The sequence below is a fragment of the Rhododendron vialii genome, chromosome 3a (genome assembly GCF_030253575.1).
Source record: "Rhododendron vialii isolate Sample 1 chromosome 3a, ASM3025357v1".
In the NCBI taxonomy this organism is placed as follows: Eukaryota; Viridiplantae; Streptophyta; class Magnoliopsida; order Ericales; family Ericaceae; genus Rhododendron; species Rhododendron vialii.
Window position 1 is genome coordinate 35,823,328 of NC_080559.1, and position 27,889 is coordinate 35,851,216.

At 37.7% G+C, this 27,889-nt stretch overlaps 2 protein-coding genes across 4 annotated transcripts; one reads left to right on the forward strand and one right to left on the reverse strand.

Annotated features, from left to right (window-relative positions):
- The first annotated feature begins 2,356 nt into the window (after positions 1–2,356).
- Positions 2,357–7,485, forward strand: LOC131320926 (protein SMAX1-LIKE 4-like). 2 transcript variants are annotated; one of them, XM_058351847.1, is made up of 4 exons: positions 2,363–3,955; positions 5,274–5,508; positions 5,623–5,658; positions 5,884–7,485. In XM_058351847.1, exons 1-4 carry the CDS (start codon positions 2,676–2,678, stop codon positions 7,393–7,395), a joined length of 3,063 nt encoding a protein of 1,020 aa, XP_058207830.1. In that variant the 5' UTR covers positions 2,363–2,675; the 3' UTR covers positions 7,396–7,485. The 2 variants fall into 2 exon arrangements, with proteins under 2 accessions (XP_058207831.1, XP_058207830.1); XM_058351848.1 differs by lacking the exon at positions 5,623–5,658 and having other exon boundaries at positions 2,357–3,955.
- Positions 7,486–11,034: 3,549 nt separating this feature from the next.
- LOC131320927 (protein TRANSPARENT TESTA 9) lies at positions 11,035–26,128 on the reverse strand. 2 transcript variants are annotated; one of them, XM_058351850.1, is made up of 21 exons: positions 25,753–26,128; positions 24,898–24,949; positions 24,691–24,767; positions 24,502–24,620; positions 24,295–24,391; positions 24,120–24,177; positions 21,822–21,930; positions 21,605–21,728; positions 21,334–21,520; positions 20,866–21,188; positions 20,081–20,169; positions 19,935–20,005; positions 17,074–17,184; positions 16,464–16,529; positions 14,547–14,684; positions 13,226–13,331; positions 13,071–13,142; positions 12,899–12,954; positions 12,456–12,615; positions 11,876–12,042; positions 11,035–11,675 (listed from the first exon to the last, which is right to left on the reverse strand). In XM_058351850.1, the coding sequence occupies exons 1-21, from the start codon at positions 25,803–25,805 to the stop codon at positions 11,349–11,351; spliced, it is 2,562 nt and encodes an 853-aa protein (XP_058207833.1). In that variant the 5' UTR covers positions 25,806–26,128; the 3' UTR covers positions 11,035–11,348. The 2 variants fall into 2 exon arrangements, with proteins under 2 accessions (XP_058207833.1, XP_058207832.1); XM_058351849.1 differs by having other exon boundaries at positions 24,487–24,620.
- Positions 26,129–27,889: the final 1,761 nt, after the last annotated feature.

Sequence of the window (27,889 nt, forward strand, 5' to 3'; positions counted from 1 at the left end):
TTGATCAAGTCTTCAATGGAAGCGTTAAATCTTCGCTAGTGTCATCTGTTAGTTTACGTATGTACTCTTAGCAGCTAATGTTGTCACCACTGTGGTGAGTGGTTTAGAAGGGAGACAAAGGGAAAATAGTACAATATATCACAATATATTCTTTAAACATCAAAGTTTGCAGATTAATCCTAACTAGTTAACTTGTTTGAGGATACTGATCGAAGAAGGAAAGACAAATCGATCTCACATGAGTACCATATAGGAGTATAAAATTGTAGGCTTTTAATTAGAGCTATATATATTTCTAGCAGTGCATGTGATCTTTGCAAAGACTTGAATGTTCTTTCCCAAAACATGTTCAACTCAAATCAGTCCATCTTGGTCCTTAGCATAGGCTTTATCAATTCTACTTTTGGCTCCTTTGTTTCTGTATTTTAATTTCTTTTTGGCAAACTTGGAGATATAACATTAATCCCACCTTTGAAGATATAAGAAAATTCATGCAAAAGAACTAAAGGACCTCGTGAATTCGACATAGTGACTAAAGGCAACTATCATGCACTTTTGACCAAAGAAATTCCTAAAACCAACTCGGACATTTTTAATTTGAACAAAGAAAGGTATGTATGAATTGGCCTCATCAAAACTAGATGAATTCCAGGAAAAAAGAAAAAAAAAGTGCAGTAAGTGGACTGCACTTTGACATCCCCATAACCCCCCCCCCCCCCCCAAAAAAAAAAAAAAAAAATCCCCATACCCTAAAACTCTAGAAGTCCATACTCGTAATTTCGTTTAATGCATTTCCTTTTCACCCCAAATAAAAAAGGGCCGAAAATTTTATACTAGCTAGTAATAAATAGGGTATGATGACACAACAAAGATTTCATCCAATTTTTAGGTCATAACTTTTAGTCAATCAACCTTCAGCTTTTCATTTCTAGCTATTTCGGTGATAAGGAAAAGTCTTACAATGGGTGGTTGGGAAAAAAATGAGATTAAAACAAAGGACAACAAAAGTTGATTGGAGAGGGAGAGGGAGAGGGAGAGGGAGAGGGAGAGGGAGAGAGATGGTGAAAAAGGTCCAATAATGCTATATAGGATAGCCGACAGAGGGGTGCTTTTTGTGGTACTTGGGGAATAAAACACTGTCTCTATACGAGGACTGGCGTGATGAGTTTTTCTCCTTTTTCCTCTACCGAAATGTGTATATTAATATAGAAAAGAACAAATGATAAACATGAAAAAGGTTAAAAAGATACACTCTCTCCTTTTTATCTCTCATCACACTCTGTCCCTTCTTTCCCCCTTTTCCACTTTAGTACTTTATTTGAATTTCTGCTGGCTTTGTCTGTCCATTCAAAGGGTGATGTGGAACAACAACAACAACAAAAAAAAAAAAAAAAAAAAAAAAGGGTGGGGGGCAGGTTTTAAGCTCTGAGAGTAATTTTTTGAAATTGTAGGTCCCCTTGGCCTTGTGGACCCCTTTTCTTGTGAAACCTCTTTTGCATGAGAATAACACAGCAGAAAGGGGACAACAGTGTTGCCATTCATTCAAGCCCAAGGATCAGCTTGTTTTACTAGTAATGTGTACTTTGATACGATCTTAATCAATCATACAATTCTTCAAAATGTTACGTGCTTCTACTCTCAATTCTTATACTATGCTCGCACTATCAATTCTCAATCTCACGGATTTTAGAAGTTGAAGATGTGATTTAAAGAAGTCTTCATACTTTCGCTCACGGACGCACACGCAAATTATGTGACTCAAGAAATGATGTTCACATTGGAATTTATCATTTCTTAAACCATATATTTTTGGGAAACAACAAGGAGAAGAGAAGGTAGCTAGGGAGTGTGAATGTGAGTATATTTCCATTGCTTTAGATGTAGAAGTTGTAGTTGATCTTGGCTGAAATCTTCTTTTAATTTGCAGCTTTTCAAAATCTGGTGGAAATTTTGCTTGTGTTACAAACGAAAAGCTTGTTGTATAACTATTTTTTTCATTAGAAAACAATTTTTATATTCAACTTTTGTATTCACAAATTGATAAAATTTAGTATGGAGTGTGCAAAGTTACTTAATAACCCTTTCACTACTAAAAAAATTGAATTGAAACTTGTAGAACCACCAATTACAAAATGACCTTCTAATTAAAGATAAACCTTTTACATTAAGCTATAATCTATTCCATTACACTAGACAAGGGTGATAAAGGCCTTGTGGCTAACGCGCGAGAGAGAGAGAGAGAGAGAGAGAGAGTGGAAATAAAAGGCAAAAGAAGGTCCACAAGCACACAAAAAATTCAAAATACTATGCCCCGGTAGCAACAAGTATAAAGAATGAGATATGGTCTAGTCTTGTTAAGTTCTCTTTAGCCCTTCTCTAGTTCTCTCTCTCTCCGACTTCCCTCCTCTCCTACTCAAAACATTTTCCTTCTAAAGTCTTTTGTTGTCATTTGAAAACCTTGTAACCTAGTGGAACGGATTTGTCTTTCTTTCTTCCAAATAGGAAACAAACCTCTTTTTTCCAAACATCAACAAACCAGAAGCAACTGTGGTGGTGGTGGTGGTAAAGAGAGGGGGAAAAAGAAGAAGAAGAAGAAGATACAGAGAGAAACAGAGTTGGTTCTGATCAAGAAACACCAAAGGGGGGGGTGTGGGGGTGGGTATTTTGGCCAAGTAATGCGAACAGGGGCTCTTACAGTGCACCAGACCCTCACTTCAGAGGCTGCTTCAATACTGAAGCACTCTCTCACGCTAGCCAGAAGGAGAGGCCATTCTCAGGTCACTCCACTCCATGTAGCCACCACTCTTCTCAGCTCCAGAGCAAGTCTTGACCTCAAAAGGGCTTGTCTCAAATCCCAATTACCCCCTCACCACCACCAAACCTCAGTCCCTCTCCATTGCAGAGCTCTTGAGCTCTGCTTCAATGTGGCTCTCAACAGGCTCCCAACAACTCCTTCCCCTCTCCTCCATTCCCAACAGCCTTCTCTCTCTAATGCTCTCATTGCTGCTCTGAAAAGAGCACAAGCTCATCAGAGAAGGGGCTGCATTGAAAACCAGCAAAACCAGCAGCAACCCCTTTTGGCCATTAAAGTGGAATTAGAGCAGCTCATTTTGTCTATCTTAGATGACCCTAGTGTTAGTAGGGTTATGAGGGAAGCTGGGTTCTCTAGCACAGCTGTGAAAAGCAATTTAGAGGACTCAGTTTTCCACTCAGTTTGTGGTGGTGGTGCTGGGGTTTATTCTACTCCTTCTTCCCCTTCTCCACCTGAAATTAGCCATAGAGAAATCAGTAACTTTTGGCAAACCCATTTCTTGAATTTCAATCCTGAGCAAAACCCACTTTTCTTTTCCCCTCAAAAGAAGCTCTTCTTTGCGGAATCTGTAAAAGAAGAAGATATCAAGTTGGTTTTGGAGGTGTTGTGTAGGAAGAATAAGAAGAGGAATACTGTCATAGTTGGGGACTCTTTGTCCATAACTGAAGCTGTTGTTGAAGAATTAATGGTAAGGGTGGAGAAGGGAGATGTTCCTGGTGAACTGAAATCAGCACATTTCATCAAATTTCAGTTCACGTCAGCTCCCCTGAGGTTGATGAAAAGAGAGGAAGTGGAGCAGAACATTTCAGACCTGAAAAGGAAGGTGGATGGTCTCACATCTGGAGGAGAGAGAGTCATTATCTATACAGGTGACTTGAAATGGACAGTTGAGACAAGAGTTAATAGTGATATCGGGAGAGGAGATATTAGTGGGTATGATCCAGTTGATCATCTAGTTGCAGGTATAGGAAGGTTGGTTTCTGAATATAGCAATTTAAACAGCAGGGTTTGGTTAATGGGAACTGCAAATTACGAAACCTACATAAAGTGCCAGATGAAGCAGCCTTCTCTTGAAATTCAATGGTCTCTTCAAGCTGTTTCTGTTCCATCTGGTGGGCTTGGTTTGAGTCTTCATGCTACTAGGTGAGTAGTACTTCACCGTTTTTTTTTTTTTTTTGTTTTTTTTCCTTTTGATGAAAAGACGTCATTATAGAGTTCTCACACACAACTTTTGACCAAAATAATGTGGCAGTTGCATTGTTTGAATTACTGAGTCCCTCCATGGACATTTTAGTCTCTCTTTTCTTTCTGTTCTGATTCAAAGGAGCTAATACATAAACAGACATTTTAGTCTACAGCCATATATAATATAGAAATTAAGACATACATACATTGGTAGAATATACTCCACTACATGACAAATGACAAATGAGGCACATTCTATTAATACAGTAGTGACACATCACTTGATGCCGAAAATCTGATATACTCGACATGGTCACCAAAGCATTAATGATATAATAATATACTATATGTGTCCATTTGAGGAGGAACCCTCCAAGAGAACTCACAAATAACAAATCACATGTATATATCAGTAAGTTAAGGTGTTGTCAAAAAGTGGAACACCAAGACTTCTTAATTTGAAGTTGGTGATTTATTCATATGTATATACGCGTGTACTAAAATGGAGTGTCCAATTCACATGGGGCTTCTATCCCTTGTCATGTGTATTGTGCAGGCAAGTATGGGCAGCTTTTTTGGTTTGTACTTGAATCTGGATTTGTTTTTATTCCTTTTACTAGTGTTGCCAAGCTTTCACGGTCTGAAACAGTCCAGACCATGCCACTGTGAAAAAGTAGAGTTGTTGAGACTCTTGGGAGAGATATGAATCACTGTCCTTTTGTTTCTTTCTTGCTTTGTCTGGATATATGCCACTCTTGTGTAATAGACATTCCTTGTTTAGTAAAGTAGGAATCAGTTAAAACAAGAATAGTTACAATTCAAGGTTAGAGGGTGCTGTTTTTCATTATGAGTATCATTATTAGTGGAGAACAAAACAGTGTCCACTGAAGAATGCCATCAAAACTAACCAAATCAAACCGAGCATTGAGTTACAATTAATTGGAATTGGCTACATGAATCCTTTCTCCATTGAGCTCTGTCAAATGAGAATGCCATTAAACCTACTATTTGTAAAATCATGGTTTTTTTGGATGCATTAGAAGCTGTATTCAAGGGAGGGAAATGTTTGTTACCGTGGATCTTTTTCAGTGCTGTATAACATTGTTCGTGTGAAATACCAAAAAGAATATAAAGAAGTGTCCCTGAGAATTCAGCGGGTTAAAATGTGCAATCAGATTTAAATGATCATAATTTTTTGCACTCGTTTACATTTTCTAGTCTTCTTAATCTTTTAAACTTCTAAACAAAGTTGATAACAATCATCTGGTATTTGCAGTGGGCATGAGTCAAGGCTACCCTTCTCAGATATCCAATCTCAAGTGCTGGAAACAAAGCCTTCTTTCACTGGAAAAGAGGAACTAGAAAAGCTCAGATGCTGTGCAGAATGCACCTCCAAATTTGAAACAGAAGCTTCACTGTACAAAAGCTCTTGCAACACTAAGGACATGGACAAGGGTTCAACCCAATTGCCCCACTGGCTACAATCACAAGGCACAAAAGAGCATCAAAAGGTAGGGATATCAAGTCCAAAACAATCTTGTAGTATTAACTGGTCTGGACTCTGGAGGGTTAATTGCTGTATTTAATACTCCTATCAGCCAACATGTAATTTATCTGTTTTTCAGCCTTCCGATACTGTTAAACCCAACATACCAGTGGAGGTAAACGTCACTTGTGTATTGACCAGTTTATGTTATGTACCAGTTCATAGCTGAATACCCAGTTCGCAGCCATATGGCTTATTCTTGGCTCATAAGACTGCTCTAAAGCTCTTTTCGGTTTTGTGATTGTGGAAAATTCACGACCACAAGACCCCATTGTTATTTATGTATTGCAATTAGGTTAAGTCCAATTAAATTCTTACTGTTTTCCCCTCTACATTTCAGGATGATTTGGTTGAGTTGAGGAGAAAATGGAACAGAATGTGCCACAGCCAGCATCAAGGCAGGAATCTTCAGAACAATGCAAGCTCTTTTTTACTCGGAAATCAAAGCTTAAGCGGAAAGAACTATTACACCTATGCAGCATCACATACATGGTCCCCTAATCTAAACAGCAAATTTCCAGACTCGAATTCGATCTCTTTTGCCCACTCAACCTCAAAGCCTATCCCAACCGCAACACCTCTGGCTCGGTTCAGACGCCAACAATCATGTCACATAGAATTCAGTTTCAGTAATGGGGATTATCAGAAGCACCCGTCTCTGGAGCCAAACTTGGATTCTCTTAAGAAAACTGAAGGAAAGGAAGTGAAAATCACGCTTGCTCTCGGAAATTCCCAATTGGCTAATACTGATAAATTGGTGGAAAGGAGAAGCAAAATATGTAAGAAGCTGCAAGAAAATGTGCCCTGGCAATCCGAAATAATTCCTTCGATGGTAGAAGCTTTGATCGAATCCAAACCTGGTAAGAGAGGGATTTGGTTAATGATTGAGGGGAATGATTGGATAGGAAAGAGAAGATTGGCACGAGTGATTGCAGAATCAGTTTTAGGGTCAACTGATTTTCTTTTCCAAATGAACATGGGAGAAGAAACAGAAGGTAAGGTGAGACTTGAAAGAGCCTTGAATGATCGTAAAAAACTTCTTGTTTTGGTGGAAAATGTTGATTTGGCCGATACCCAATTCATGAAATTTCTTGGTGATGGATTTGAAACTGGAAAATTTGGAGAATCAAGGGAAAAGGGGGCAGATGATGGTGAAGCAATATTCATCCTAACAAAGGGTGAATTTGGAAAAGACCTGCATTCTGTTATCCCAATGAAACTGGAAGTCAGTGGAAAACTTCCAAATTCTGATAACAAGAGGAAAGCTGGGTGGGATTTCCCAGACAAGGCCAAGAGTCCGAGAATCGACGGTAAAGAAAATGAGAAAACCGAAAAAGAGTTCACAAGGCAGTTGAGCTCCAACAAACTTGATCTGAACATGAAAGCTGAAGATGAGGACAACGAAAATGAAGCCAAAACCGGATATGTCAGCCCCATTTCGAGTGATTTAAGTCATGAATCTAAAAACCCACATGGGTTCCTCGAAGTGATCAAGAACAGGTACATTTGGAACTGGGATTCGGCCCGCGAGAGCCAGGTGAAAGAGATGACCTTGTCCAAGATCAGAGGGTGCTTTGAAGAAGTGAATGAGAGTGAAGGGCTGAATTGTCAATTTGATGTAGAAGAGAGGGTGATAGAGGAGGTTTTAGTTGGGTTTGGGTCTTTTCTCGAGAACCTGTTTGAAAAATGGTTGAAAGAAGTTTTCCGAAGTAACTTGCAAACGGTCAAAATTGGCGGGAAGGAGGAGGGCAAGAAGAGTGTTAGGCTGTGTTTGGGGGAAGGGAATGAAGAGAGTAGTGGGTTTATGGGTTCAAGTCTCCCCATGAAAATCCAAGTCTCCTTTGTGGGTTGAGAGGTCCCTTTGTAAATGGAAAATGACCTCAATGTACTTGAGTTACTGCTTAAAAGTTTTTAATAGAATGTTTCTGTTCTTTTTTCTTTCTCCTCTCAGCCTCCCTCTACAACTGTGTTTCCATCTTTCTCTTGTATTTTTTTCCCTTCTTTTTCTTTTGGATTCTTACAACATTTTGGGCAAATGGATCTCTACTGCATAAAATTTCTCTTTGTAGAGTAAATCTCACAATGCGATCTAGTTAGCCTGCCAAGATGCAGAACAGTTTTGTTTTTGATAACCGAATGTCTCAGCCACTTTACGCACATCTCGACTAATTTTGTGATCTTGAAATAACTAATCGGACAAACTTCCAATAGCCCCGAGCAGTCATATGTTGGTAAAGCTCGCTTGCGTTGCTAATAATCAGTGTTTTCCTTCCCATTTAACAGAATATAAGCACAAAATGGTGGACTTGGGGATGCTGTAGTGTGTGCACCCCCGCACCAGCATGAATGTGCAGACGATCTGATCATCCATTTCGGCATGAATGACTCAAATATAATCCGAGCTCCTACACATTTGAACCGTCCATTGCTTGAATTAAAATATGAAGCACACTACACTCTGTAGTACGGGGGTGCACTTCAGCATCCCCAAATCTTAAAATGGTATATATGCTAGCCCTAGGAGAACATACTCGTTGGTAGAGTGAAGCCAGATTATAATACTAGATGGACTTGGAGGAAGATTTGAAGAAGGTACGAAGCAGGTGGAAATCACTCACCACAAAGGTTTCTTAAACACCTTTCCATAGACAATATTATAGCCCCCCTCGTCATCCACTCTTTTGATTGCAATCAATCCAATGGTGATCCAAACATGGATTATTATAAATAAAAATAAGTGAAAGAGTAATCATATATATGTTCATTGGGCCAAAAACAGAACGGAAAAACTGTCATACCCTCCTCTCCACTACAAGCCAATGTCCCTTTTTTCAGTTAAACAAGTTCTCTTTTTGTGTTGAAAAACCCTTCATTATTACTTAGAATTAATTGATTGTGCTCATCAAACGGAAGAATGATTACATCAAGCGGCGTATGTGGGGTCTGTGTTCCTATGGTAGATGGAAATAAAACCCCAATAATTTCAACTTTTTCTGTCGAGTTGATTAGGTATGATATGATAATAACCACATTACAGTGCGCTATAGAAAGGCTAGTCTATAATAGGGGGAATGATGGGCAACACTACTAGTGCAAATGTTTTATTTTTCCTAAAAGCTCATATTGGTCATTTTGTCACGGTTTAACCATGTCGTTATTTTGTGATATTAGCGAAAAACACTGTATAAAGAAAAGGTTAACACATTGCACCAGAAGTATTGAATAATTTTGCTGCATCTGTTGAGTTTCTTTTTGGGACAAAAGTGAGAAGTTGTATTAATATCATATAAGCCTAACGACACTTACAATACGAAATTCATGACAAATATCTTAGACAAAGCCAAACTAATCGTTTAACAGATACAAAACGAGAAAATTACAAGGCAGTTGATGTCTTTCCCCCCAATTTAGGCATCACCTGACCCACATTTTGTTAAAATTTTATATATCCTAGCAGTCTCAAAAAGAGATAAAGTGCTAGTCAAGAAAAAAGACAAATATCTAGACGATTAATTAGACAAGCTCCAACCAAATATAAATGCACCAATAAACTTCTAAAGTTATAGCAAGCCACATGAGTTACTCCAGCAATGACATCATACGGGAGTAGTAGAGCACTGTTGACACAAATGTCATTGTGAAGCAACATCAAATGAAAGAACCTGATATGCAGACGTAATATTCGCCCAAAGACGAAACTAAAAACTATCACAAAAAGATGAGACAAAATTTTCACAGATCAGACGATAAGTCATCACAAAAAAAAGAAGAAGTAAACTTTCACAGATTAGTGACAAGTTGTTGATTTAGAGAGAGAGAGCTGCATTTGTTGAGTTAGTAGTGAGATTTTTTATATTCTTTTATCATTTTTAGTGGAGAGTTCTCAATGCCCTTGTACAATTCCAAATCATCATCTACTTAAAGAACCATTTAGACGCCATCATTAACTCAAAATCCTCAATTACCATAGGCTCCCTAGTTTTGCTATGATGAAGGCCTCTCTTTTATCATACTTTCATGAGTTTATTATCATCCCCATTGTCTCCTAATCAACCTTCCAACACTTCAAAAGCTTGCAAATGGATTGCCTGAAAGTTTAGAAAAGATGGTATGGCTCTGCTAGGTTTGAATCTTACTAGCTCCTTCTATGTTGCTTAGAACATCCACATTAGAATACGCAAGTGTGAATAAGCAAAACATGCCACATCAGATTTTGATTATCCATTTAGAGGTTATTAAAGTTAGTAATGTCAAATCTTACATTGATTTTTTTTTTATTGCCCATAATCAAAACCAATGGACCCTCCAAACTTTTTCCCTTCATTTCACGCATATTTTTTGAAAAAAATTGTTTATTAAACAGTTTTTGAAGAAAAAAAAACAATTGTGTAAAAAAAGCAATTTTTCGAAGCAAAAAACAGTTTTTCAAAAAACGCACTTTGTTCACTTAAAATTTGTAAATACAATTTTGAGAAATTTTGAAAGAACTGTATTTACGTAAATAATTTTGAAATTTTAAAAACTATAAATACAGTTTTTTAAAAACAGATTTTGTGTAAAAAACAGTATTTTAAAAGTTTTGTGTAAAAGAGTTTTGAAATTTCAAAAACAGTTTTTTAAAAACACACTTTATTTACTTACACTTTTTAAAATTTTTGAAAAAACAGTTTTTTGTTAAAAAAAAGTTTCTGAAAAAAGAAGAGAAAAAAAATCTGAAAAATTCAGTTTTTCAAAATTAGTTTTTGAAAACATTATTGAGAGAGAGAGAGAGAAAAAAAGAGGGAAGAGAGAGAATATTTTTGTATAATGATGGTGTACTTGATTAAGAAGAAAAATTTGGTTATTGGCGAAATGTTATTTTTAATTATTCAAAAGCCAAAATTTGATGAGTTGCTAAGAAATTGCTAGATTTGATTATTCTAATGTGAGCACTTTTTTTTTGCAAACATTGCTAATCTTAACAACATTTTAATTTTGATTATTCCACTGTGAATGCTCTAATAGCTTAGTTTTCTAGATACATGGAGCACACTTTTTTCGTGCTTCAATAGCGGCAAAATAATAACCAAGTCCCTATTATTGTGCAGTGTATATTCTATTTGGTATAGCTTTAGCTAATGCTCATTCTTTTTCCTTTTGGCCTATGATTTTACAAAAACTAAAAGCAAAATTGAGTTACCTAACCAATTTACAAAACAAAACAAAAAAAAACAATTTATTATGCAATTCGTGCTTGAGAAGAGGCAATACTCCCTTTGTACTGCATAATTATTATTATAAACAAGAAATGAAAAGATTAAGAAAAAGATTAAAAGAAACAAAAATAAAAGGTGGCTGGGTAATTAAATACTAGAATTTATCGGTCAAAGCATCCCAAGAATTGAAGCAGCCACATAAAGCAGAGCTGCTAAAGAGCAGATGATGGAAAAATTTAACGACAAAAGAGCTGTGCTGTATCTGTTTACGATGGTCACAAATGAAATCAAAAGAATGAACAAAAACTAGCAACTTTTACTTCAGATCAAGTGTCTATCAATCTTACACATGTTACAAAGAAAGGGAAGGAAAAACTTGGATTAAATACAGAACCAGGGGAGAGGGTAAATACCGATAAAACTTGCATAACAGGAAAGAAAAAGAGATGCCAATATACAAAGAATGACACTAATTGCATGCTCTAATGTACATTTGTGAACCTAGGATTGCCTTCTATAAACATATACAGATATGGGGTGGTTAGACAAGATATTTCCACCCCCATAACTGAAGCAAAATACTAAAGAAAAACTTAGAATAACAAAGAACTTACAAAGAATTTGATGGTGATGTTCTTGAAGAAGAAACATGTAAGGACTTATTACGGTTTGACAAATCTAGAGTCATTCCAAGGTCGAGCAAAGGTTTTAGTCTTCTCTCTACCTCATTGCACAGTAAATTTATTTCCTCGACAATCATAGACATAGCAGATTTGCAAGAATCCTCATCCCTAAATGCCAGCGTCCATCTCCCATCAACCAAAGCATTTGTCTTAAGCTTTCCTTGAGCAGCATGTTTAGAAGTATCCACAAAGGGAAAAGTGGATGGACGGACCCGAAGATGCAACCATCTTGAATGCTTATCATCAATTCTTGGCTGGAAGACATAAAAACAAAAGCATAACCATGATGGGGTATTTGTGTTTTTAATCCTAAAAACTTTACAGTTTCTACCACATCGAGGTTAATAGCAAGAAGTATCCGAGAAATAGAAAGTGATGGATCTAAGAGGCTAATAGCAACAATCATTTACTTTTATAGTACTTGTGAAGAGAAGCATAGCACAGGCTCACTTACATTACAGCCAACCAAAGGGGCAGTAACACGAACTACTCCATAATGCTTTTTCAAAGGCAATTCTTCTGCAAGAACAATCCACCCTGACGTTCCAACAGATATTGCTACGAAGCAAAGATGGCGTTCTTTACCCCTCTCAAATGAAATCCTACAAGGCACTGCATCAACTGAAAAGCAGCCAGCAGGGGGAAAAAATCCAAAATGGGTAAGATTTTAAACAATACAGTAGAGTCATCCATCAATTTATAAAGCCAATAATTAAGTACATGCAAGCCATTGAATACCCGAATAAGAAACTCCAGATATGAATGTGTATGCTCTAGTGTTCTAAAACAAGGAATTAATCGGCGATTAATCACTGGTGGGGCCTATCCGATTAGGTCGGACTAACAATTAATCACCGATTACTAATAAATATGCACCAATTATTCGCCCATTAATCCGATTAATCGCTTGAAGGTGGCCGACCGCCTATCCAGCGTATTGGAATGCTCACATAGCTACCCGAATAAGAAACTCCAGATATGAATGTGTATGCTCAAATAGCTCCTATCAACATACCGCAAGAGAGAAAACTAACCAATTTTTAATTCTGCCCCTGGTTTGAGACCAAAAACATCCAGACCAGCAGTTTTTGCTTGGGGCTTTTCAGGGACATGTAGGGGAGGGTGGATGGGCGGTTGATCAGGCAAAGCTCCACCAGTAGAGAAAATTTGCACTTGATGGAGTAGAACAAATACCTAAAATGGAATAATGATGATGATTACTGAGATATCAAAACGAGAACAACAATTAATAGAGAAATGCTGCTACCCAAAAGAAATTTGCTTTCAAATTATTCATCAATGGATGCTAATACAAAGCAGGATCAACTTCTGCCTCCTAGTAATTGCACATACATTCCCTAATAGGAAGTTGGCCCTCCGCCATTGATATGAAAGCACACAAGTTGAAGCGCTAGCATGTATAATATTTTTATGTTCCTATAGAAGGGTATTGACAAAAACTGAGTTCAAACACAACCTTCACCAACTCGCACATTCTTTCACCAGCGACGAAAGACGACTCACCAGGAATAGCTGCAGCAGGAATAATATTTTACATTATTAAGACGAGCATAACTACATACAAGCATGTTAACACAACGCTCTTTCCAAAATTGACGCAAAAAACTCCAATTCATTGATATTTTTACCTTCAGAAGAACACTTCTGTGACGGGAATAGCAAGCACTTGGGCTCTTTCCGAGGTGACGAAGCCTCAATTGCTACGAGTAAGAAGTTTTTTTCATCAACATATAACTGAAACACTAGTGAACATAAAAGTTCCCCAACAACAAAAGTAGAATACCTCTTTTGCAGTTTTTCCACTCATCACAAAGGACTGTTATAAGTACATCAGACCAGGTTCCTCTAGCCTCCGTATGTAGACCACTAGTGCAGTTCTTGTATGACTCCTATACATGAAGAGACCAGCGCAAAAATATACAATTAACAATCAGATCATCTAGAAAAGACCGAGTCCAATACTAAGATATGCATGAAAAAACTTGCAGATGTGTGATGAATGAACTGGAAAGATCCAACAAATTACGTTACGCGACTGTATGTTAGATTATTTCAAGGCCACTCAAATTGTAATCAGAAAATGGTAAGCAGTCAGCAGTAGCAGCGAGAAAGACAGAAGGTGCAAAAAAATCAAGTTCCCAAAAAAACTGCTACTTGGAAAAGGAGTTCCGGTAAAAATGCCCGGTAAGTTCAAGAAGATGCCACTTTTACCTTCGCATACTAACCAAGACTCGCCTCCATAAGAGGCAATGTGAAAGTAAAAGCAGAAGATGTCCAATCAATACGTGGCAATATTTGAAGCTAAAAGATGAAGGAAAAAAACTCCCTAATACAGATAGACTTAAAAGCCAAGACATTGTTAAGGTTTACAAAATAATGGGACTTGAAAAAGTACACTTACTTAATACTGGGTCTACATGATGTACGTAACAATAAGATGGGACTAACCAAAAATACCAATAAAGACAGATGTCTAAAACAATACATGGCAATACACAAAAACATGCAAGGCCCTTGATTACCTATTGCAGTGGCAGCTGCAAAACAGACAAAGCGTGCAGTCCTGCAAGGACTAATGCATTGTGCTTTTGATGGTTTTTCTTTGTTCTTCTACCATCCACAAATTCATAGAGTATTAACTTTCTTTTAAAAACTTGATTTCCTCGGACTTAATACCTGAAACCATACATCTTTTCCCACAATGTGTATTACGAGACCTTGCATGATTAAAGTAAAGGCTGAAACGTGCAATTGAGATTGATGGATACTAGATCAGTAACCAACTAATACTACAGTTTGAGCACTCTGATGCTAGTATAACTACACCATCATGATTACACGAGATGATACACATGTTGGTCACCGGTACAATAATGACATAAAAAATCCTTCAACTGAGGGAACACGGACCCTATCTCTTTTATGCATCAAAGAATATCTTCCTTTGAACAACTTCAGATTGCCTGCGTTCTTTTGAACTAAACTAAATTAAAGTTAATTAATGTAATATCCACCATCAATAGAAGCTATCTAAAAGTACATCAAACAAGATAAGACAACTTCATTACACGGTGTATTATCTGGATGTATGGGAAACAACTTACTTTGAGCAGCTTTAGATGATGACTGTTAAACTCTGCCTCACTATAAGGAAGCAACTGCCGCAAAAGCCAACCTCCATCCCATAATGTTTCTGCAGAAATATTTGACCGGCAGAAAAGACTGACCAAGGCATCGAGAACCTAAAATAAGTTTATATACCTCGTCAGAATAGAATAGAAAAATTGATACTCAAAACAAATTATGAGTTCATTAACGTCCCTTGACCAAGACACGAAGCGCGAACTGGCTCATAAGCACAGCGTGGTTGGGCACAAAGCAACAGAATCATTAACCACTATGCAACACACCTAATACAACACCAATTTTAAATTTCCCATAAACAGGGCTGGCAGAGTACGCTTATTGCTACAAATTTGTCAACAAAAACATGGGCAAAGGCTACTTCAGTCATGTAAAATCAGCAACTTTTCTGCTATGAGAACAGCATTCCGTATCCCTTTAGTACTTCAAATTGCTCATTATTACATCTACACTCCTTTCGTCATTGCTTTTTTCCTAAAGTCCTCGTCCAGTAGTATTTGTCCTCTCTTTTGTACCCTACATGCCGGCTGGGGATTGGCTATTTGGCTCGAAGATGAAAGCAAGCACAGAGTCCAAAAAGCTTCAGTGAACAATGAAAGACGATAACAGAAAGGGGAGGAAAGGGAGTAGGGTGGTGGATGGTAAAGGAAGGGAAAGAATGCAAAGCGTCTTAACAAATCCAAAAATATTGCAGGCATGGTGTGTTAAGAAGAGACCAAGTACAAAGACATTTCTACGGAAGTGATGAGAAGTTCTAAAGGTGACAAGGGTAAATTACGAATTTTAAGGCCATGCCCAGGCAGGAGGTGAATTCTCATCACGTAGTACCCAAGAATTCTCAAAAAAAAAAAAAAAAAAACTATCTAGAGTTGAGGTGAGGTAGGACATTCTTTGTTTCGCCCATTATAGCTCTACAAGAACTCAGTTTAAAAAACAGTTTTGGGAATTCAAAGCTGTATCAATTCCAAGAGAGAGACAACACTAGCTATTGAAGGACACTTTGGTGGACTTACCATTGGAAGGGGGGAGGCCAACCGGAGGAATTCAAGCAATAATCCTCCTATCTCTAGAATTTAACAAAATTCAGTCTCCACAAATTGCGAGAAGCATTCACAGATGCTATACAATCATGTTTCCTCATCTATCTCAGACACCATGCCAACAATACTCATCCACAAGGAACTCATGCAAGCCCGAGCACCTCAAAATTCAGCAATGTGTGGACAATGGAGGATGGTTTGATTGAATTACAGAGAGGATGATGGGACAGATAGCAAAAACGTTGCCCAACATTTGCCAAGCTAAAAAACTGAGGTTCTTAAACAAAGACTCAAAGAGATGGTAAGTATCTGTCAGTGAGGTGGTGAGGATGGCTAATTTGTTGAAAGGGATATAACTGAGGCTGGAAATTTATACAACTAAAAGTAAAATAGCAGGGACTATAGGAGGCGATCAGCCAATTCAGGAGGAGGTTATTGGGACTCTTAATAGCATGAGCATCAATGGCAGTTAAAGTACCAGACCAAATAAATCATATGGAAAGGCACCAAGGGCACAGTGGCAACAAAGCGGACTATAAGTACTATATATCTTAAATTTCCTACCACAAAATACTGTATCTCTACCTGATGTATCAGTTTACTTCTGTAGTATGGAATGAATTAATCTTATAAAGCCCCAACATGATGCAAGTGCCTAAGAACCCAAATGTAGTATAGAATAACCTTTCCTTCCCTATCCCCTTCTATCTATTCTTCAATGACAGAGAAACTCTTCGACCATAAAAACAAGGGAAGATGGCCACAACCACTGCATAATGAATAAAGATAAAAGAAAATAGAAGTAACACAACTATATTCTGGAAGTGAAAAGAGTACTTGAAATCTGTGTACACGAGGGCTCACTCCAACTTCTGGACAAGAACATGACAACCCATATTGATCCTGCTCACAACCCGGGAGAAAGGAAAAAATGAAGCACAAATTACTAGACAATCACACAAGTAATATGAATGGCAAAGTATAAACTTGCTCAATAAAAAAGGCACGATTGAAATAATTGAGTAGACAAACGTAATTCCACCAAGCCAGAAAACACTGGACAAATTTTTTCATCATATATTACTCCTAGTATCGTGCCAAGAACATTCTAGAAATATTTCTTTAACATATTTCGTTAAGACATTGAAAGTTAAACCATCTTTCATGGTGCAATGTTCATACAGTGATGCAAGATTCCAACAGCTCTGCAAAGCACAATATAAAGTTGCTTATCCAGTAACTGTGACTCAGACAAATGTAACAAGCATTATAAATAACCATTGTGCGTCAAGCAATACCAAAAGATTCAATGAGAAGTACAGAAGTAACTATGCTTAAGACATGCAGAGAAAGAGGAGCCTTAACTATGCTTAAGACATGCAGATAAAGAGGAGCCACAGGGCAGGGAGAGGAGAGATAGAGTGTGCAACAGACAGGAGTAGCATACCTTAAGCTTTTGCAAATAGCAATCAAGTTCATTACTGATGCCATCTTTCATCGAGCTACTTTCTGAAGAAAAAAGCTGCTCTTCGCCCGAGCCCTCACCCACCAGAGCTTGCTGAAGTCAAACAAAGAAGAAGGCATTATACTTCAACCACTCAACAGATAATCAGGGTTAATACACAAATCGAGCATATATAACTTAACTTCAAACCTGATGACCTCAATCCAACAGATAAAAATGTTATTGAAGCTAATTGAAAATAATTGCCATGCCATTTGGAAGGTCATTAGCAAACTTAACCTACATTAATCTCTACCATAAACTTTGAAAAGTCCCTCAAGAGACAGATAATCTTACTCCAAAAGTTTCTAGAACGTGCAGCCTTTACCTGGATTACAAAGTGAAACAGTTCTATACATTGCTGCCCCACATTCAATGGAACATTAAGGGAATCATAATATGGACTTGTATGACAGCAATCATCAGAAAATAGCCTCCAAAAAGTCATGTAGTCGAGCAAGACTTTTAAGTGTATGAATCCATAAGCATCTGCAACTTCTGATATTTATCAAAAACAGGGAAAAAAAAATTGTCAAAAAAACACATGTAATACTCATCATTTTAATACATTTTGTCTGCTATAATCCACCCAAACAATAGCAGAGTTACGAAGATTTCGACGATGGAATTAACTTCGATGTATCCGAATTCAATGGAGAATCCGAAGTATTCATTAATGGGATCCACAAACTAGAAACTTTTTAGTTAGGGTATTGATGCAAGAATAAGGAGGAACTCATTGTTGCAAGGGCTCACTAACAAGCGCCAGCAAACCTTCAGCGGTTAAGTAGGTTTTGGCAATGGAAACCTATTAGGCTCTATGGAGCAGGACTGTAGGAGTAAAAGATTTGTACGGTTAAATTTCAGAAGTTGCGTAACGCTGGATTTTAGTTCAGTTAAATTTCAGAAGTTGCATAACGCTGGATTCTAGTGAAAACGTTGCTGGAAGCCCGGACAACATAGCTTTATGTTTAGGTGTGCATTTAAAGGCCAAAGTGCCAAAAAAAGGTTGGGATCATTTCTTAGTTGCATAACCTCAATCCAATCTAAAACCTCTTCCATGATCCAGAGCCAATAAGGTACTTTGTACGATCGCCTACATGATTTTGCTTAAATACTCGCTCCGTCCCAATTTGTTTGTCCAGTTTTGGGAACCCAACTTTTTAAGGGGACATAATGATTGCACCTAAAACATTTAACTTTCCAACATTTACCCTTTTAACTTTTTAAAAAAGTTTCTTTATTTGAAAAAAGCAAGGGCGAAAAGGACATTTAGTTCATTAAAAAGTCAAATGGACAAACATTTTGGGACATTGAAAAGTCTAAAAGTGGACAAACAAATCGGGACGGAGGGAGTACCTCATAAGAATTGAAACCCTATTCCAACAACGCAAATAAGGTACCTTACAAGCAAAGTACTCTGCAAATTGGGGGACTTGAGGTAGCCACAAAATACTTGAAAGTGGAGAAACGTCCTTGAGGGCACTTCGTAGGACCTAAGTGACAGATAACTCGGGCCAACCAAGTAGGTTACAACAAATGCACCAACTAAGAAGTTCAATCCAAGAGCTATGCATAAAAACTCCTGGGATTACAATTATGTCCCAAGCGCCAAGCCGCCTAGGCGGCGCCAAGCAATTCGGCGGTTTTTTTTTTTTTAACAAACCATTATCCAATCAAACTACATTCCATGAAATTATAATGCAAAGTTTAATGTTCAAACTTCAAAGTACAAACCCAAATGAAATTAAGTAGTAGCAAATAAGTTGAATAAGTAACAATTTTTTTTTTTCCAGTCGGCACTGCAAAATTCCAACTTTCAACTAAATGGGGTTCCAAATTTCCAACTTCCAAGTGAGAAAGAGGAGAGGCAGACGAGAGAGAAAGCAGAGCAGAGAGAGAAGAGAGACGCGAGAAAACAGAGACGCGAGAGGGAGAGAAGAGAGACGAGAGAGAGAGAGAGAGAGACATACCGGCGAACTCCGGCGACGTGACAGAGAGAGGAGATCGAAGAACTTCTCGCTGCCTGGTGGAGTTAGGGCTTCGATCGTGGAAGCCGATTGGAACTGAGCCCTTTGAAATGAGGTATAATGTGTAATTGTAGCGTGTGTGTGTGTATCATTTTGTAAAATTACATATTAAGCCCTCTTATTTAAAAAACCACATTTTAGTCCCCACCAAGGGCCGCCTAGGCGGCCGCCAAATCCCGCCAAGCCACCCACGGCGCCAAATAAAATGCCTAGGGGTATAGTTGCGGCGGCATGGCACCTCCAAGCGCCTGGGCGGCCACCATTTAGAACACTGCATTCTGGTCAATCAGATTATACGGTTTAATCTTCTGCACCAAAATTTAATTGGTAACATGGTTCTATCAGCCTTTTGATTGGACAGCAAGTAATCCTACATTATGGCATCAATCTCAACACTTGTGATGACAAATCAATACGAAGAAGTTTAAGACAGTCAGGATGTGTATCATTTTCCCGTTTTCTTTCCCTCTTTTTATGCGTGTGTTCTTGCGAGTGCACAAGTCTCCTTTTCATTAAATCTTGAGTTGTTGGAGTGGGTTATGCATATCCACCAGAAGAATATCAAAGAAAACTCAAAAATTCCGTAGAGGCACACATCCAGACAGAGCAAGCAGATAAAAATGTAGCAGCATACCAAGGGTCAGACAGAAAATGAAATTCCAGTGTAGACATGAACTCATCACCACGCAACAGTATATATAAGTTCATAGATAAGAAAGCTGGAATCACACGATGTCATCAAATAATGTGAAGAAAAATTACACCACAACATACCAGTAAGAGTTTTTTATGTTGTTTGCGTTGTGGAAGAATTCCAAGGGCATCAAGCATTGTTTCATCCAGTTCTACAGCCCCCAAAAATTGATGAGAAAACAGTTGTAAGCAGTAGTCAAGTACTATGGATGAGTCGGATGTACAACCTTTAGTTTGTAAAAATGTAGCCAACACGCTCAACGAACCCAAGACTTGAACATCATCCCCACTAGTAACATAAGACAGCAAAGCCTCCCTTCACAAAGTAGGTCAATTATCAACACAAGTATGATTTTAATATTTAAACAGAAACAGATTACACTCTCTAGCGTGAGAAAAGAAAGCCATCTGAGTAGTGAGTATATTACTAAAAATTATGTATTGGTTACAAATTATAAGCATCCTCCCAGTGGAAATAAGTTATAGGCTTATTCAAACAAAGCTGACATTTTCCCATTGCTTTAGTAACAACTTAGAAAAGCTACTATAGAAAGATACAAGATAGGCAATCTGATAAGTTGAAGACCCCATTATGTGTGTTTTGTATCGTTGCTAGTTACCTTCTCACCCTTTCTTGCCGTTCCACGTAATAAAAGTAGAAGGCAAATCAGCAGAATATATAGATAGAAAAACAAATAAAAACAGAAAGAGAATAAAGCAAAACAGAAAAGAAAATTAAAAAGTAAGTACAAGTGAAAAACAAGAACATAACATATATGTGACATAAACAAATCAACAAACAACTAAAAGAGAAACAAAAAAGGAAAAAATGTGAAGCATTTCTGTACTATCATTTTCATGTACACATAAGCCATATGCTGCCTCTTATTCCAGAATGTTAAGATCAAACATAAAAGCCTCCTATTTTAAGACCTACTTGACTAATTCAACAAGAGCTATAGACTACAGCAGAAGGACAAAAAAACTAGAAGCAAGTAATGATGTAAGTCACCTTAAAGCTGTCTTCAAACCATTAATATTATGTCGTATGACATCATCTTGCAAGTTAATGTCAGAACTGGAGTTCGGTACGGTAACTCTTAAACTTCTGCTAACCACCTCTGGGCTAAGTTTATCATTGTCCGGACTATGGTTTTCATGAGAAAAGCCAGTACCGGGCATATGGCCATTGAGTTTGGCTTCAGAACGCGGCATAAAAGCTTCAATAGGAAAGAAAAGAGCAGCAGCAACCAAGTTTGCCAAATCTTTAATTTTGACTATTCGCAAGATAGAACATAGTAAATACAGAGAAGTCATGGGACCGATCTTCATTCCCTGAATTTATAGGAGAACAAAAGGTTAGATTCGTTAGAAACAGAAAATCTCGTAAATATAGCTTAAACAACGAAGAACAAAACAGGCAAATCCATCCTGATAACAGAACCCTAAAAAAAAAGTAAAAGGATAAGAAGACACTTACATCAACATCCTCTCTCCTCAGTGAAGGAAGAAGCAATGGAAATATCAAGAGTTTCAAGATGCTGTCAGTTAGTATCCTCCCAACATCAGGAATCCCGGCAGAAATAACATCACTAAAATAGTAAAGATTGTCTTCAATTTCATCTACAGCTGAGAAAATGGTAGAAGTTGATACAGGGCCACTGTTCCTGTCTCATAAACCAAATGATACATCTTAGAGATAAGTAAATGTTGTTTGCCATTGCCATCAAACAGACAATTACAATACTTACTTCGAAGCATCCAACACCAATGTATTTAAACTTATGCACTGTTCTCGGAAAAATTTAACCAAGTTCAAAAAATAGTCGGCATGAGGGTCGCAGCTGACATAGTCATTCACACATTCATCTCCAACTGGAAACAAGGTAATGAAATCAAAAAGTTGCTGCAGTGCTACAAATTTCCATAAATAGCGCACAAAAAAACCCCAGATGAGTAACAACATACCATGATAAACATTGAGTGTCAAAGCGCGTATAGCTGTTCGTACCATGCTCTCTTCATGAAATGCAAACCTTATTGCCTCGTCGTATAGCGGAAAAGCAACTATTTGATCCTAGATGTACCAAAAAATTAACACCACAAAATGCAAAAAAAAGACAAAACAACAAGTGTCACATCAGCAAGGAGAAAGAGGGGAGTGATTTGAACCCATAGTTAAAAATACGACGATACATATGCTTTCAGATAACATTAATAGCTACGCTACCTATGCTTTCAAATAATGTTTACTGCTTTAGAAAATTACTAAATTGACACATAACTGCATAACCAGGAGTAACAAAAATGAGGACCATCTTGGGTCCTCAACTTTGTGAATGTAACTTGTGATTGTGATACGTTTAGCCAAATCACATATCCAGCTGGATATGGAGGCAGCAATTGCCTGTTGTGCCAATATCATCTATTCATGGCATGGAAACCACTGCTAGGATGGATGCCATGTGTTTGACATGTGAGGCAAGGTTCAACATAACCACCTAATTCATGAAGTTTAACTCTTCTTTGGGACCTTATCTACCAAACAAGTAAAATCATTGTTACGTAGAATGAGCCAATCTAATTGTACATGCAGGTATAACAAAGCCAAAGCCAGTAAGGGCTCAAAACGAAGAGGAAGAAGGAAGAAAAGAGCCCATGAAGACAAGATCCATAGGTAACAACTAGCAATAAAAAATGTAGCAGGTGAAGCCGAAGTTAGGACAAATTATGATTCATATGGTAAGAAGAACCAAATTAGTATACTACTAGAGGTGAGAGAACCTTGCAAACCTTAGTGGGCAGTGAACATGGTATAAGGATGGGACTAATGTGAGCAAGATAACGCAAGCCTATACTCGAATTGCTCCATCATATTCAGCTCTAAGGTGAAACACAGCAACAGCCCACAAGTAGGCACTGCAGTTGCTCCGAATGGTGACAAAATGGTAGTCGAAAGAGTGACCGACCTAACAAACGCTGGCACAGAAAAGTGTTGGCCAACTTTGCGGACAATTTTACCGATCAAATGGGGTCAAAAATAGCCCGAAAGAGAGTTAACGCGACGCAAGTACAAGATTCCCATGCAGCTTGTCATGAACAATTTCGAGTTACGGTGACGTGCGTGAGATGCTATCAAAATTATGAATTTCACTCAAGTGTGCTTCAAATGGCTTTCTTCCTGCGATGGCATGCCATAAGAAGCAAGAGTATAGTTCAACGAGAGAGAGAGAGAGAGAGAGAGAGAGTTAAGGTAGTTGACTTCAATCAGGTTGAACTGAGGCTCTAAGAGGCTCTGCTTCATTGCAGGCCTAAGATGGGATGGGCAGTCTGGTGGGTCGAAGCTGCATCGAGTTGAGCTGCGGTGGGTCAATGCACTAGGTCGTATTGGAGAAGAGTAGAACTCTCATTAGTATATGCACTGCTTCGTCTATCAACTGGGAGTTACCTTCAAGGTTGAAGTGAGAAAAGGGTTTGGCTGATGTAGATCAAAAATGATGAATGGGATTGTGGCACTCCACTCGCCGCCAATGCGGAAGGATGCCGCCGAAAAGAATGGAACGCTGTTTTGATCTGCTGGATGCGTCAGATCCCGTATAACAAGCGAGCTCTTTGCCCTAAAATTCAAACATGTGGGCGCAAAATGCTATCCTGCTCTATTCTTACATAGCAATAATGACTACCTACATAAATGTTATTCCTGCTGAGAGAGGAAGAGGGATATTAAGGTTCCACAGCAAGAAGACAGAAGGCTTCTGTGAAGGTTTGTGGTGATGGTGCTGTGAAGGGGTTTGGTCAAACCAGAGTAAGAAGGGGGCTCGAACAGAGGTTCAACTGTGAAGAGATTTGGACATGCCAGAGACACAAATGTGCCATGAGGGTTGTGATCTCTGGCCACATTATGAAGAGGCAGAAATAACTGATGGATCAGCAAGAATCTCCAGCAAATGTCAACAGTTTCTGACGAATGTGTTCAACCAGCTTTGATACCATGTTAGAGGACGCCAAAAATGTGAGTTTTGGTATTGCAAGAAACTTGACTAATAACCTAGTCCACCAAAATAACTATACGGTGAATTCTATCTTACCCGCGATAAAAGGACTAAAATCAACTTGCAACAACAATAGCTAACAAGAAAACAGTGTCTAACCAACCTCAGAAATACTATACGTACAGTGATAAAACAAACAGTAAGACCATAAAATCACAGTTTAACAGAAAATTTGAAATAAAAATTAAAGAATTCATTAACAGGAGAAACTTACATTTGGAGTCTTAACAAGCAAAGAAATTGTATTCCTGTTCAACTTTCCACTTATTGCTCTTCATAGACAACAGAATTGCAGTTAGAATAAAGTACTAGTTAGTACCATATTAAATACAAATCACATATAAAAAATTTACAGAATACAGACGGTAACAATAGCAGTAACAACATACCTCAAAAAGGATATGTAGTAAGACAATAACTCTTCATTGCGGAAGTCAAAGGAATAAGTTATAAGATAGTTAATATGTTCATTACTGAACATATAATCTGCAATTTTTTCACAAACAACAAATCAACCATGTTGTTCAAATGAAATTAAGAAACCGTTTGTCAAAAGAAAGGTTTCTTGTTCCACAGCTTACAGATAGCGTGTTCACTTTTGAGGTTCTGGATCATTATGCTTATTGTTTGCAGCAACTGGAGAGAGATAGTAATGGTTCTACTAATCTTTAGCACACGTACAAACTCCCCCATGACCTGCTTCTCCATGAAATACCTGCCAAAGAACCAGAATGACGTCATACTGCAAAAACATATATCTACAGGTATGTACCAAACAATCTTACTCAAAAAAGGCTGAATCATGCTGGTCTCCGTAAGTTATCAACTCCGCAATTGATCTCAATGCCTCGATGACAAAATCCTTAAAACAAGTTATAGAAGGATAATAATATAACTTCACGGTAGGGAAAAAAAAAAACGGCAGCGAAAGCATCTAGCTGAATGCCATGGATAGAGAAGGGAAAAAAAGAAAATAGAAAGATAATATGTACCTTGTTAACTTCATTAACAACTTGAACCTTCATCAACTGATCAGTTAGATATCTGTGACAAATAAAACCACAGTTCAATTTCGTTTCAACGCAAGTAGAGTTTACATCCCCAGATATTAACTTCCTGCTCAAATTTCAAACTGTGTGTTTTGTTATCCTTGCATAAGTCCAATCCTCAACATGAAGGGTCCATAGCATAATGAATCACATCTAAACGTACTCTACTCTCCAGCAGTATTAATGCTTAATCCAATTTTTTGAATCCACGGCTACTGAAATGGAAACTTTTCCATCAAAGCAAGTAGGGGCGATAAAGGAGCCGAATGAGCTGAGCAGCCAGTTGTTCGAGCTTGGTTTGAAAATTTAACCGCTTCAAAACGGAGTTCAAGCTTAGTTTGTTTATGAGATGAACTGATCTCAAACAAGCCTTAATTGAGCTGAACAACGCGAGCCGATCTCGAGTAGCTTGAATTTTTTATAGGTCAAACGAGCCGAGTAGTGGCTTGTTCGAGCTTGGTATGAAAGCTTAACGAGTTTTAAAAAGTATGCAAGCTTGGTTTGTTTATGTAACAAACCTACCTTGAACGAGCTTTCAATGAACGAACACGAGCTCGAACTACTCAATTCGTTTACCAGACCTATAAGAAGAAGGTAAATATCCAGCTACTTTTTTCTAAATTACTATTGGGCCGATGACTTTCAAGATCTTTCTCAACGCACGTAAACTCTGTGCCCCATAACTTTTATGGTCCACTCAAATTCACAAGAATTAGAACCCAATAGCATCTATTCATACTAAATTACAACCCTAGAAAAGATGACGAATGGAACAAAGACCGGAAAAGCGAAGAGTACCTGAGTTCATCCAAAGAGAAACGATCCCTTGATCGCCAGAAGGAAAACCACATGATTGGAATGAATCAGGCCTTATCCGGATCGAAAATCATTCTTATTCTAACTTCATATAAGAATCATTCCTCATAGAATAGGGATGGATTGATTGGATTTCGAAAATCTGAGAAACAATTCAAAACTGCTCCACCGTTCGATGGGTGCATCGGGGCGAAACTGCCGAATTTAGAGAGTTTTAGGGTTTCTCACGTAGGGCACCTCAGAGAAAAGATGAAATTGTTGATCTACGAAAGTCTATGTCTGTGATGAGAGAGAGAGAGAGAGAGGGTGTGTGCGTGAAGGAATATCTACATAGAGATTAGGGATCGTATGTCATGTAATAATGAGGATATGCCAAGAGGACTTAAAGGCCCGATGTTAGAATAGATGCGAGAGCAGAGCTGGCATTCGAGTTCCCGGTTGAAATTACTAATACAAACCCGGTTCGAAATCTAAACCGGTTTTGGTAAAAAGAATCTATCCAACCAACTCCAACCAAGCTCTATGATGCTACAAATGTCTATATTAGGGGAAATTTTTGTAATTTAATTTTGGTGTTTTTAAATATTCATCCTCCAACCTCATCCCTCGTAAGTTTTCATCCGGCACTTTTTGGACAATTATGTTTCCATCCTCACTTTAAAATAATTCCAGAATTGCCCTTTATATATATACTATATGTACATATAGGCAGAGATTTTTGGGACTAAAAAATAATCTTGAAGGTCCTCCAACCTAATTATATGATAATCACCACTAATTTGAATCCCAAAATTTTAGGCAAATCTTTAAAATCTTTTACCCCTAATTTCGGCAACTATAAACACACACACCCCACCCCCCAACCAACCAATCTTCCATTTTCAATTTCCAAATGCCTCCGCCCTCTGAAATTTTCGAAATGATCAAGCAACCGGCGGCGAAGGGAGGAGATGCACCGAAATGATCGAGCAACGAGCAATGGGCAGCGAGCGGTAGTGCAGGAAGGAGATGCACGGACAACGCATGGCAAAATCTTCCATTTCATTTTGCAGGTTTTGGATGCGGCAGTGCAATAAAACGGCGAGCGGCGAATCACGCAAGGGGTGTTATTTCTCTCTATCTCACTCTACCTCGATCTCAACTGGAATTGTGGTAGAGAAGTTTAGAAGTTATGGCTGGACTTCGGCTAAGGAAATCGGTTGATTGCTACTGATGTTACTGAATTTGCTGTATATGCTGGTAACTTATGTTGTATAACATGTTGAAGGCTACTGGAGTGTAACTTCCTCAGGAGAAATTATTTTGCTGCTATTCAAGAATAAGCGTATAGTTAGGTTTGTGATACTGTTGATGTGGGATACTTGTTCCATTGTTATTGTTCTTTCTTTTTGTTTCTTTTTTCTTTTTCTTATTTGAGTTGGTTTATTGTCATCTCCTTTGTCTTCTTTGGGTCTTTGATTGACATATGATTGTCCCATTTCTTATGTGCCAACCTAGTTGGGATATTTGAGGCGGATTGTTATGTCCGTATAAATCCTTTCTCCTTAGTCTTTGTAATGCTTATTCAAAGATTAATAAAAAATTTATTGCCATTAAAAAAGAATGAAAAAACATGGTGTATTTATGTGTTTTCATGATTTTCATGATTGTTTTTGTTTTTCATGAATAAAACATGGTGTATTCATGAAAAACATGGCCGATTAATTTATTCATGTTTTTCATGGTCAATTAAAAACATGGTGTATTCATATTTTTTCATGCATTTAGATTAATTTATTCATGTTTTCATATTTTTTTGATTAGCGTATTCATGTGTTTTCATGAATAAAAATGGTGTATTCATATTTTTTCATTCAATCGTGAATTTTTGTGAAATTGGTCGAACCATATTCATATAAGTTTATAAATATTACGACCAATTTACGGAAATTAAGGAGTTGAACATTCACGAAATTAAGGAGACAGAATGGTTTAGAATATATTCATTAAGGATTTTAAAAATTAAAAATTCCTCCCATTTTCATCCATTAATCAACCCATGATTTTAGGTAACTATAATTACTAGAATCCCACTAATTTAGGAAGGAAATATACAATTACATATGAATATCTTATTAAA